The sequence below is a fragment of the Panicum virgatum genome, chromosome 5N, assembly GCF_016808335.1.
Source record: "Panicum virgatum strain AP13 chromosome 5N, P.virgatum_v5, whole genome shotgun sequence".
Lineage (NCBI taxonomy): Eukaryota > Viridiplantae > Streptophyta > Magnoliopsida > Poales > Poaceae > Panicum > Panicum virgatum.
The window spans coordinates 25272051-25284543 of NC_053149.1; the positions used below are offsets into that span (position 1 = coordinate 25272051).

General features: G+C 45.7%; 1 protein-coding gene across 1 annotated transcript; it reads left to right on the top strand.

The window, feature by feature from the left end:
* Window positions 1-242: 242 nt before the first annotated feature.
* Window positions 243-2525, top strand: LOC120674690. The gene is made up of 5 exons (XM_039955828.1): window positions 243-455; window positions 556-655; window positions 730-986; window positions 1070-1898; window positions 2002-2525. The coding sequence occupies exons 1-5, from the start codon at window positions 243-245 to the stop codon at window positions 2523-2525; spliced, it is 1923 nt and encodes a 640-aa protein (XP_039811762.1).
* Window positions 2526-12493: the final 9968 nt, after the last annotated feature.

Below are 12493 nucleotides of genomic sequence, written 5' to 3' on the forward strand. Positions count from 1 at the left end.
TTGCAGGGAGGAGAAGAGTGGGGGAGGAGCAACAAGGTTCAAAGAGCATTTGGCACATAGGGGGAAAGATGTGAAGGACTGCCCTTCGGTTCCAGCCGAAGTTAAGGCCTTCTTTAGTGAGCAGTTGGACAGGAACAAGGCTAGAGCTAAAGCAAGGGCCCGAGAAAAGCTACTGAGGGACCAAGCTGCAAGGGGGCCGCACATTGACCTAGAGAAGGAGGGAGGCCAGGGGCTCGACGAGGATGCAGAACTACAAGCGGCCTTACACCAGTCCCGCCAAGAGTATGAATTTATGCAGCAAGCTGGGCCACGATATGATAGGGGTGGCGGATCGGGATGTAGTAGTCGTCCTGATCGAGGGAAGTGGTGGTGTAGGAGGCAGTGGTGGTGTTGGAGGCAGTGGTGGACCGCTGCCTTCGATGTTCAGAAGGAGCCAGTCACAAGTCCCCGAGAGGGTTAGGGACTACCATCTAGGGTTGAGCAGTGGTCCACGGCAGCAAAGGATTGATACCGGCCCATGGACTGTCAAGGGGAGGACATCAAAAGAGCTTCTAGGGAGGGCATGGGCTGAAGGCGTGCCATGCTGTCGGTATTCCCGGCCGGAAAGTCGATGACCCATACTTTAAGGCTGCGATCATAGAGACCCAGAAACAAGGTAACAACATCTATTTTCAGTTACATTACATATCCTTCATTGTGATTTTAATGCTTTCTCTTCTATGACCGCAGGTGTTGGAATCAAAATACCATCAGGGAGGGAGATAGATGGAAAATATTTGGATGAGAATGTGAAGGAGATAGAGAAAGAGATAGAGAAGTGGAAGATCGAGTGGGATGAATGTGGAGTCACGATCATGTGTGATTCGTGGACGGGGCCTATGCGTAACTCGGTCATTAATTTCTTGGTGTATAGCGGTGGCACCATGTATTTCTTGAAGTCCATCAATGCGTCCGACAAAATACAGGACCATCAATACTTGTTGAAGGTAAGTCCATGTATCGATGCATTGTTCTCACCTTGGCATAAAATATAGGACCATACGCATATCACATTGGCAATGTTGTGCAGGAGATACGAGCAGTGGTCATGAAAGTGGAGCCTCACAATGTGGTTCAGCTTGTCACGGATAATGGTTCGAACTACAAAAAAGCCTGCAAAATTCTCTGTCACGAGTTCCCTACCATTGCATGGCAGCCTTGCCTTGCCCATACCATCAACCTTATGCTCAAGGACATAGGGAAGTGGCCGGAGCATGATGCTTGTATTCGAAGCGCGCAACGAATTTGCAGCTGGCTCTACAACTCCAACAGTTTACACAGCATGATGAGGGAAGCCATCGGTGGAGAGTTGGTCAAGTGGAATGTAACAAGATTTGGGACCAACTACATGTTCCTTGAAAGCATGTATAAGAAGAAGGACCAGTTCATGACATGGTTAGTGTCACCTGAGTTCCGACGGTCCCGCCACTTCAAAAGTGAATCTGGAAGGTACATTTACGAATGCATCACAAGTCTTGAATGGTGGGCGAATATGGAGTATGTGATCAATGATGTTGAGCCTCTGTACATGTTTCTGAGATTTGCTGACACAGACAAGACACCTAATTTGAGTGAGGTGACAATGGAGTATCAAAACATGAGGCAGACATATGCCAGCAAGTTCAGCAGTGACTACCCCCGGTTTGAAAAGATCATGGCTGTGATAGATGCAAGGATGACCACAGTGATGTCAGGCACATATATGGCCACTGCTTGTGCTCTTAACCCTTACGTGCAGTACAGTTTGGGCACATCACAGAAAGTAATGGCAGTAATGCGCAATGGTCTGGAGAAAATGTTGAATACTAATTCAGCAGCAATTGCATTGCAGGAATTTGAAATATTCAGGACGAAGCAAGGTGAGTTCTCTAGTGACATTGCTAGGCGAATGGCCATTGACCGGAAAACTTCACCAGCTGCAACGTGCTACTAGAGGGGTCGATCCATATGACTATGATCCAGTTAGCAGTTTCATGGATCTTTCTTTGTACCGGCAGTCATCAGCAATTCAAGATTGGATGAAGCAATCAAGGTCCAATGGAGACCCAGCATTTGATGAAGACTCAGACTTCACTGACACTCTATTGCCGAGCCAGATGTTCACTGACATAGGCTCTTCTCATGGTCATGATGAAGATGTGGAGACATGGGCCGAAGAAACAATTGGGGACACACATCTGGGAAAAAGGAAGACTAAGATTGGTCCCAAAATGAGAAAAGGGAAGAAACCACGCACTGAGGAGGAGTTAGGTAGTGACGATACCACACCTGAGCCTAGTGGTGGTGAGGACATTGGTGGTGCTGGTGATGATGATGATGATGATGATGATGATGATGATGATGATTCCAGTAGCAGTGAAGGTGATGGCAATGATGGCAACGAAAGTGGTGGTTATCGTATATCTTCTACTATAAGGTTCACTTGGGAGGAGGACTTCACCCATGCAACACAAGATACAGATCATGGAGCACCTACTTCACAATGACAAACAACATCGACAAGTCGACATGGTCGACAGGACCCCACTTGCATATGATGAAGATAGCTCCAACTCTGCCTCCAGTGGTCAGTACTACAACCCTTACAGTACTTCTCCCCCTGCAGGGGGCTTTCTGTGGCCACCACCAGGGGTGGTGAACCCGCCACTTCCGCAGGCAGTTGCAGCATTGCCTTATTTGGATTATCACGGCTACCTACCATATGGAGCTCCACAGTTGCAATATCACCCACCTACGTACGTGTAATTGCCACCAATAGAAGAGCCGTATGAGGGACCACCGGGAGAGAGATTTGAGGACTGAAGAATGCAGGTACTTATCCTATCAACAGAACTTATCTCTACTTATTTAATTTATTTCACATAAATATTTAAATGCAGAGAATATGCTACATGGATTATTCTGGACTATGCCTTTGCCTCTGTTGTATCTTTGGATTGTAATAATTCTAATAGACTTTGGATGTATTGCGTTCTATGTGTGGACTTTGGATGTATTGTGTTCTATGTGTGGACTTTGGACATGAGTTGTGTGTAATAATTCTAATGGACTTTGGATGTATTACGTTGTATGTGTGGACTTTGGAGTTTGGACATGAGTTATGTGTTAAATGGTGTATTTATCATTGTTTTGTGGAGTTATATATATGTTATGCATTATAAACTGTCAATATACACATAATCAGGGAAAATTTTGCCAAAATTTTCAATTTTTCCATATATACACATCATTTTCTATTAATTTGCATCATTTTACGGTGACAAAACCGAAATTTCGGTCAAAATCACCGAAATTTCGGTCAACAAAACCGAAATTTCGGTCGGAATGCAACGAAATTTCGTTTTTCAAATTCAAAATCACTTTTCGGTCGGAATTACCGAAATTTAGCGAAATTTCGCCCGAAATTCCGTTTCCGGTGATCGGCGGGATTCGTAAAAAAAACGAAAAGGTGAATCCTGGTCGGTCCACACTGCAGATGCCTATTTGTAGATGGTAGCTAGAAGAGTAGGTGCTGCTGATCGATGCATGGCCTGCACGTTTTGGGGTACAGTATTAGCCGTACCTTTATTTCACTCAAAAAAGCCGTACCTTTATTTGGCTGGAGCTATATAATACTGTTACGCAGCTAGCTTTACTGCGGCGGCTACGAGAGCAACCAAACCAAACACGGCTAGTCATGCTGGCAGAGCGCTTTAGCCACGTTTAGGCCATAAATTAGCCATCCTCTCTACGTCCTTTTGCAGCTCATGAACCATACTCTACAGGTATACATGCTTTTTTGTGACAGCGTGTACAGTCAAACAGAATGATTACGCAGAGCTCGATCGATTACGATTGGACTAAAGTCCAGTTAGGTGATCCAACAACCACGAGAGGACTTAAATTAGTAGACTAATGGCATAGCTATAGCGTAAAGACGACATGCAACATGCCAACATGCACATGTTTCGTGTGATTTTAGTAATCGACGCCCATCGTCTCGCAGCTTGCACTGGGAGAAACATCTCTGGCACTATCTCCTTTCCTGAATCAATTGTTCTACGTTAAACTTCATGTATCTCAAAGAGATACGGGAACATATGAACACTGACGATAACTTAAATCCATATGAGTAAATTGGTCGAAGAAAATCAAAACGTGGATGTCTCCATTTTGGTCCTCTTTGGACCAAATGATTCTCAAAATACTGGAGCAATGGGAGAAACATTGAAACATTCAATACCATGGAATGAACAACACATGAAAACTGCTGGAATGGCCGTTTGAATTGTGCACAGAAGAAACATGAGAACTAGATAAGAGAATGTGCAATAAAGAAAATTTTCCATGAGGTCTAACCTCTTGGTATAATTCCTCTGAAATTAAAGCTATTTCATGGGAATTTCATACGATTGGTAAAAAATCAATCCATTATTGTTAGGAGTTGGCTTCATATGGAAAATTGGATCCCAATCATCAAAAAATTCTGCACATTTTCTTTCTTACACATGGGTCCTAAGGTTTCTCTACTCATGGTCCCATATGCTTAGCTTCAACTTTGTTTGATCAAAGTAATTCAATGGAAATATGAAAAATCATGCAACCGTACATTGTCTTCCTTATCAGACGCCTCGAGGCCCAGCTGCATTCCAACACCCGACACTACTAGAAAACGGACCATCGGTCCAGCACAAAAGTACCAGTTGCCATATCACCTGGTACTAATACTTGCATCAGTACCGGCTGCAACGACAGCTGGTACTTTTAGCCCGAACCGATGGACCAAGGTGGCTAGGGAGAACTTTTGGTACCGGGTGATGGCACAGCCCGGTACCAATGATCAAAAATTGGCACCGGATCGTTTCACAACCCAGGACCAATAAAAGAGATATATTTTTGGCACCGGTGAAAACTATCAACAGGTACCAATGACCGATCTCTCGCTCTAAATATTGATTTTTGGCACCGGTCAAAACTATCAACCGGTACCAATGGGCGATCTCTCGCCATTTCTCCCCCAAATCCACCTTATAAGCGCGCGCATCGGCCTGGGCAGCTCCGACGCATTTCCACCGCAGCTCAGAGCTCGCCCACCGGTCCGCGCGAAACCTACCTTCCTTCCGGGAGACGAGTCCGCAGACGAGAGGAGGCATGGACGCCGCCACGTCCGTCACGCCGGGCGCCGTGTCCCACATCCTTGCGAACCCGTCACCGGGTGACGCCGCCGAGATCCCAGAGCTCGTCGTCCAGGTCGTCGACCTCAAGTCCATCGGCACGGGCAACCGGTTCAGGTGAGTTCTCAGCTCCTCTGCTACCTCATTCTGCTGGATATGTTCTCCTGCTAGTTTTTGCTCCGTAGGACGGCGGATCTGTACTGTTCTTAGTGCGGTTCCTCTGGATTTTGTCGGCGGGTCTGACGAGCGTCCGCTTGGATTTGTTGGATCTGGCGTTCGCTCCGGCAACCTGCAGAACCTCGGCCTAATCCGCATCCTCGACTACACCTGCAACGCCCTCCCTCCCAAAAACGATAAGTAAATCCCCTGCATACTTCGCCTCGAGTGGCCTAATCTTGGGAATTGTTCCCTTATTCGGCGCTTCCCTCGATTCCTAACCTGTGCCATATATACTGCGGGGCCTTGATTATCAGCAAATGCGAGGTTGCGTTCCAAGCGCTCGACGCAGAGATCATTAGCGAAGCCAAGAAACAAGAGGAGCCTGCGATTGTCCTCAAGCCCAAGGATGAAGGCGTGGTTCTGTCCAAGCCCGCAAATGCCCCCCTGCCTTGGGTGTTTTCTTTTCTTCTTTTTTGAAATTTTCCTGAAATAGAGATGCATGTGGGATTGTATTGAGTGTATCAATCTTGTAATTGATTCTTTGAATGATTTGTGAGATTTATGGAATTTGAATCGATTGATTTAATATTTTGTGGTTGATTTTTCGAATGATTGTTGGCACTAGAACGGAAGGAGATACAGAAATGGGAGAGACTAGAACGAGAGAGATTCTAGCGAACGGGAGAGGCAGCTGTTGGTACCGGTTGGTAAAACCGGTACCTATGCACCTTAGGCACCGGGTGATTTACCCGGTGTTTTAGACGGTCAAAGCATCTAGGCCCCTAATTCGAGTTTTGGTAATTAATGATAACGATTTGTGGATTAACAATTTCATTCGAGATAATAAGCATGGGTTGATCCACGGATGAAAGGGATTTGGTTGTGAACGTGTGAAGTTTGGAGATGATATGCAAAGCTCGGGCTCAAGACAAAGGTATAAAATAGGGCTTTTGTATTTTACCGGTCACAAGGTGTTTAGTGGATGAAAAGTGACCGGTTTTGTTGGATAGATAGCCGTACTATCAAGAGGGGTTGTGTACTCGTGCTTGACGGGTCTTTAGTGCCACTTTGCTCAAAATGTCTAGGTGCATGCATGAGGGCTAACGACACTTTGACAAGATTTGAAAAAGAACAAGTTTGAGAGCTGATTGCACAAGCGCGGACAGTCCGCTCCCTGGAGAGCGGACAGTCCGCACCTGTACCAGAGAGCATGTTTGGCTCTGGTGGAAATTAGATGTGACTGGCGGACAGTCCGGCCCAGGTGGGCGGACGGTCCGCCTCTCTAACTCAAAATGTACCAGAGAGGGTGTTTTCTCTGGTTGGGCTTATGATCTGTGCTGCGGATGGTCCACCCCTGGGGCGCGGACGGTCCACCGACTATTTGAAGATTTGTACCAGAGACATTGTTGTCTCTGGTGGATTTCAAGGATGAACGGCAGACGGTCCGCTTCTGGGGCGCGGACGGTCCGCCGACTAATTCCAAAGTTGTACCAGAGATGATGTTCGTCTCTGGTGGTGTGGAACACTTAACTGCGGACGGTCCGCCCTAGGGCGCGGACGGTCTGCCAGGGCTGTAACGGCTAGTTTTGACACGCATTAAATGCACTCTGACTCACTAGCTTATAACGGCGGACGGTTCGGTTTTTGAACAGCGGACGGTCCGCGACTTCGCAGAAAAGAGTGTAACGGCTAGTTTTTGAGGGGATGTCTATATATACCCAATGCCCGGCCATTGGGTCTCTCTCTTGGCCATTTGGACTGCATACTTGACACTATAGAGCTAAGGCATCCCTCTCTCACACACACTTGCTTAGAGATTGCATTCTTGAGAGTGTGAGGGCTTCCTAGTGCATTGCATCAAGAGTTTGAGCTTTGTGGCACTAAGAAAACTTCAAGCAAGCGTCATCGACTTGTTACTCTTGGGAGTTGCCGCTCCCTAGACGGCTTATAGAAGAGGATTTCGTGGAGCTCCTCCAAGGAGAATGTTGAGGAGCCCTGATTTCGGTTGTGAGAGGTCTTGTGCTCACCTCACCGGAGTGGTGAAGAGCAAATCTAGTGGAATCGAGGTGTGGAGCGGTTCCTTGATTCAAGCCGGCTCAAGATCAAGAGGTTCTTGATAGAGGAGCGGTTGATTTTTGGAATCCACCTCAACGTAGATTAGGGGTGACCGGCAAGTCATCGACACCACAGAATAAATTCGTGTGTCAAGCTTGGTTACCACTCTTGCTCACTTTAATTCTTGTTTTTACTTTGAACAATTTACTTTACTAGATCTTGATTTGTATCTTGTCACCCTAGGTTGCAAACCCATCTAGAGATAGTAGTAGCATGACATAGGGCTTTTCTTTGTTACTAATTAAATTTCTCTAGTGTTGTTGGTTTTAGATTTTAAACTGCCTATTCACCCCCCCCCCTCTAGTCGGTGTTCTTGATCCTACAGACGGTCACTTTTGGTTCCGGTTTGGAGGTACCAGTTGCAAAACCGGTACCTATGCTCATTTTTAACCGGCACCTATAATTCTTTTTCTAGTAGTGCGATTAATGGCTACTGTGGGAACTATTGGACCCAAATCTCATCATGGCCCATCAAGTGGAATGAGCAAAGATAATAAAGGGGCCGTTTTCAAGTTACTAACTGCCAACAAAGTTAATATGCTTGGCCCACCCAAGCTCCTTCCAACAAATTACCCTAGCTCCTTCCAACAAATTACCCTAGCCACGTTTTTTCCTCTCCCTCTGCGTCAGATAGACATTTGAAATATATTTTTAGATTAAGGAAAATCCCAACCTTGAATATTCACAATAGCCAAACTACAATTGCTCTTAGACTAGAAACCTCAAATTGAAGGATTAAAAGGCAGGGCCAGCTCTGGGGCCATGCGGCGGTGGCGATCGGTGGGGCCAGAGACAAGGGCGGATTCTATTTGTCACGCGCGCGACTGTATGTTACGCCGTCGCAGAAATGGGAATTTTTTATTTTTATATTATTTTTTATTCGATTTATCAAAAATATATGTCGTTATATTTTTTTGCAAAAATGTAACCCTGCCACCGGTTCGTTTGGCGGTAATGAGGTACCGCCGGATGAACCGGCGGTAAGATCATTGGCCCACGGCCCATGGAACTTACCGTCGTTTCATCCGGCGGTAGCTCCTTACCGCCAAACGAACCGGCGGTAAGTGCTACCGCCGGGCTATAGCGCGGCTATAGCCGGTTGTAGCAGTCCTGTAGACGGCCAGCACCCTACCGCCGTTTGAAACGGCGGTAGGCATTCCCATAATTTTTTTAATTATTTTATATGCTCTCACTGCTGTAATTAATTGTATAATTATTTTATAGGCTATCTGAACTGTAATTATTTTCTTTACGTTTAGAGATATTTCAGAAAATAATAGAGATAGCGGAGGTTAGGGAAATATTTTTTTTAAAATTTATACAAATTAGATTTAACTCTAATAGTCTGTGAAAATATATTTTTATGAGATATTCATGAGTTTCAATTACGAATTCGATGTCCTATCACCTTGCATCAGATTCTTCTGCACCCCCACTATAATTAAAAATTTGGGAGGACCTACCACCGTTTGAAACGGTGATAGACATGTGTGAACCATGCCTATAGACCAAATAGCTCCATCTATAAATAGAACATCGCCCCATCTCATATGAAGTCAATAGCCATCTCATACGAAGTCTTTAGGAAACCCCGCACGACCACCATGTCTTTCTCTGGTTCTACCTATATTCCGTGGAACAAGATTAGAGAACCTGTGCCTCAAGGAGTGCATATTCCAATGTGCTTCTGCGGTTCATTGTGCAAGCTGATGGAGTCCAAAGTTTTGGGCGATGACTTCGGCAGGAGGTTCTTCATGTGTGAGAACTACGAGTACGATCCGCCAAAGCGCTATGGCAAGGACAAAGCGAAGGTATCACCTCGCACTATCTAGTTTGCGCCTTCGGAGTTCAGTAAGTTAATTCTAACTCGGCTTGGAAATAGAGTCCACCACCTCTTTGTGATTTCATACAGTGGCTGGACACGGAGCAATCGACCGAAGCTAAGGAACACGTTGAGCGCAAAGTAAGGTGGGCTGCGGAAAGGTGGCAACGAATGCTGCAAGAGGAAAAAATGGAGGAGAAGCGCAAGGAAGATAAAGAAGAGATCCAGAAGAGGTTCGCAGATGTGGAACGTCGACATGCGGAGGAGCGTGAAGCTGATAGGGAGAGGAAGCGAGAGAGGACCCGTCGTGCGATGGAGGCGGGACCCGAGGCTATTAGGAAGGGGAAGTATCCTCGGTGCACTCTGTAGATGACTATCATGTAATGTTCGAATTTCATATTCCCTAAGGCATGTTAGGTCTAGATGGAACACGACGTTAGCGTGTTCCATGTACATGCCAGCGCAATTATTATTGTAATTTCAATGTCAAATTAATCTGCATTGTGTAATTTGTACTAGCTACAACTAGATTTTTCAGAAGTATTGCCCTACAAATAAACTTTTCAGACCGACGCGATGACAACTCCATGGGCATATATCGGCCAGTACACACAATAAAAACAATCAAAACAATCACCGTTCATACATTGAACACAAATTAAATAGTGGTCCACACAATTCAACGCACAGAACACATGACATGGCATGTCAGGACCTGTTGCAAGCTACGATAACGAGGTCCAAGACTAAGCCTAACATGCCTTAGGTAATTCGAACAAACGTTACATTATTTATTCAGACGGAGCAGTACAACATCAATCATTCACGGGCAGTAACCTTATCACGTCCCGCGATGTCTGCTTTTGCACGCTCGCCTTTGCGTAAATCTTCATTCACCTTCTTCAACCACTCCATATACTGCTGATCACAATGAGTGATCCACATGTCAATCCACTCATGGAAATGACACCAATGAGTATGCGTGTCATCACCAGCGTACTTTTGCAAACAAGAAACGATTCAAAATTAATAAAAATAACAAAAGCATAGTTACAAATTAATCTATACATGTGATGTTGCACCTCTTTTTTGGACTTCCTCGATATTCTTGCAACACCAATACCTCTGGCCAAAAGTCTCATAATCACGAGATATGTTCGGAACACAACGCATTTGGCAATAGCAATCGGGTGGCTCTACACCTTTCGGCCATACCTTGCAATCTGTAATACATCTATTGGGATCGTTAGGAGAGGGTCCTAAATTAGCCTCCATTTCCTGACGGAAAGCTGCCCGGGAGAATGAGGAGCTCATAGCTGTTTGTTTGGGCTAATTAAAAAAAGTGGAACCTGAATTGCAAGTCTGTGCTCTCGGGAACCACAAGGTGCTCTTTTATACACGCAGGGCTGCCTGCATGTCCAAGCACTTTGAACACAGATATTACCTCTCACTGCTCCACAGTCGTCCACTGTTCTGCACTCGCACGCTCCACAGCGCGCACTCATTCCACTTTAAACAACAATAGGACCTCTCACTTCTCGTACCATCTGTACTCGCACGCTCCACAGCGCTCACTGCTACCACTTTAAATACGGATTATTGCATCGACCTACTCATCGCATCGACCACTTTAAACTCGTCGTACTGCTACCACTTTAAATATGGATTATTGCACTGCCCTGACACATCCCATCGCCCGGAACACTACACGGTACCGGCGTAATTGTCACAATGTAAACCATAGGAATTACATCATAATACAACGTTAATGAAACACACAGCAGAAATGCAGTGGCATGGCAGAACCCGTTGCAACTACGGTAAACAGATTCTGATCTAAGCTAACATGCCTTAGGTAATTTAAAAAACCCAACAAATACAACGATGCGTCACTAGCACTAGGTAGTCCTAATAGCCGTACCCCCACGTAGCAAACTGTGTTGAGCCTTCTCCGCAGTATCCACCCATTGCAGGTGGTGTAGGCGGTGGTGCCGGAGGGGCAGAACCCTTCTTCTTGTAACAAGGGCAGTTGCAGTAAGGAATAGTGCATGGTTCATCTTGTGAAGCGGCAGCATTGCTGGTATCATCATCTTCGTCGTCTTTATTACCCTCGCTCACTTCCTCGTAATGGTTCACCTTGCACTCCAGATCAAAGATCTTTATCTGGAGGTACTCGATGAACTCTTGAACTGAATCAATTGGTGCAGGATCGACCCACCTGGTAAATCCACAGTTTTCTGGAGCATCTGAAGACTGCAAAATAAATTTCATGTAAGGTGTCTCAATGAAGATAAAGAAATAAAACAACCGAGCATTACCCATGCGTGTGGGCATTTGAAGAAACGCCGACCGCCATCCATCCCGTCGGTGCACATCTGCACTAAGCAGTCCTCACCATGTCTGCATTTTGGCCACGGTTCTCTACGGTTATCGTATTGTCGAAGAGGAATTTCATTGGAAATTCACTCTTGTGCTGTGGCGGAAACTCTGGGTAAATTCATCTCAACCAGCCTCTGATCGATCCATGTTATTTCTAATGTGTTTCTTCTTGCGTCGGCCCACCCCTTGAAACATTTCTGGATCTGGATCCGGAATGTAAGTTGCATTGTGTCCAGGATCAGTTATGAAGTCTCCCAGGATGCGGAACCCATAAATCTCGTGCCTCCAAGTCATCCAAATAGTTTCCTTCATGAAGTAATTTGAGACATACATACGAGCCTGTAGTCCACCAGCTTCAAAACAGGTAGCAATGACATGTGTGCACGGCAGGTGCAGCAGCTTTGGCTTATGACATGAGCAAATACAAGCATAAGGACGGAGAACACACTCCTGCACATGCTTCTCACGCCGGTCCCCCATTCGGCCTTTGTCCCTACACATCACCTCGTACCGACGTTCCATAGAGCCAACTGGAGTCACCCGATGTAAACGGGCCTTTTTGAAAGCTTCCTCCATATGCTCCGTAACCTTGTATCCGTAAATTTTGCGATTATCGATCATATCTTTCTGCGCCACAACGTAATGGTTCCTAAAGTACTCGCAAGTGCGATACAAGAAAAACTCCACGATCCCAACAAGTGGCAATGATCTTACACCACGCAGCACCCAATTGTATACCTCGGCTAGGTTCATAGTCATTAAACCATACCTAGCACCTCCTTCATCAAACAGTAAAGCCCATTTCTCTTTTGGTTCGTGCTCAATC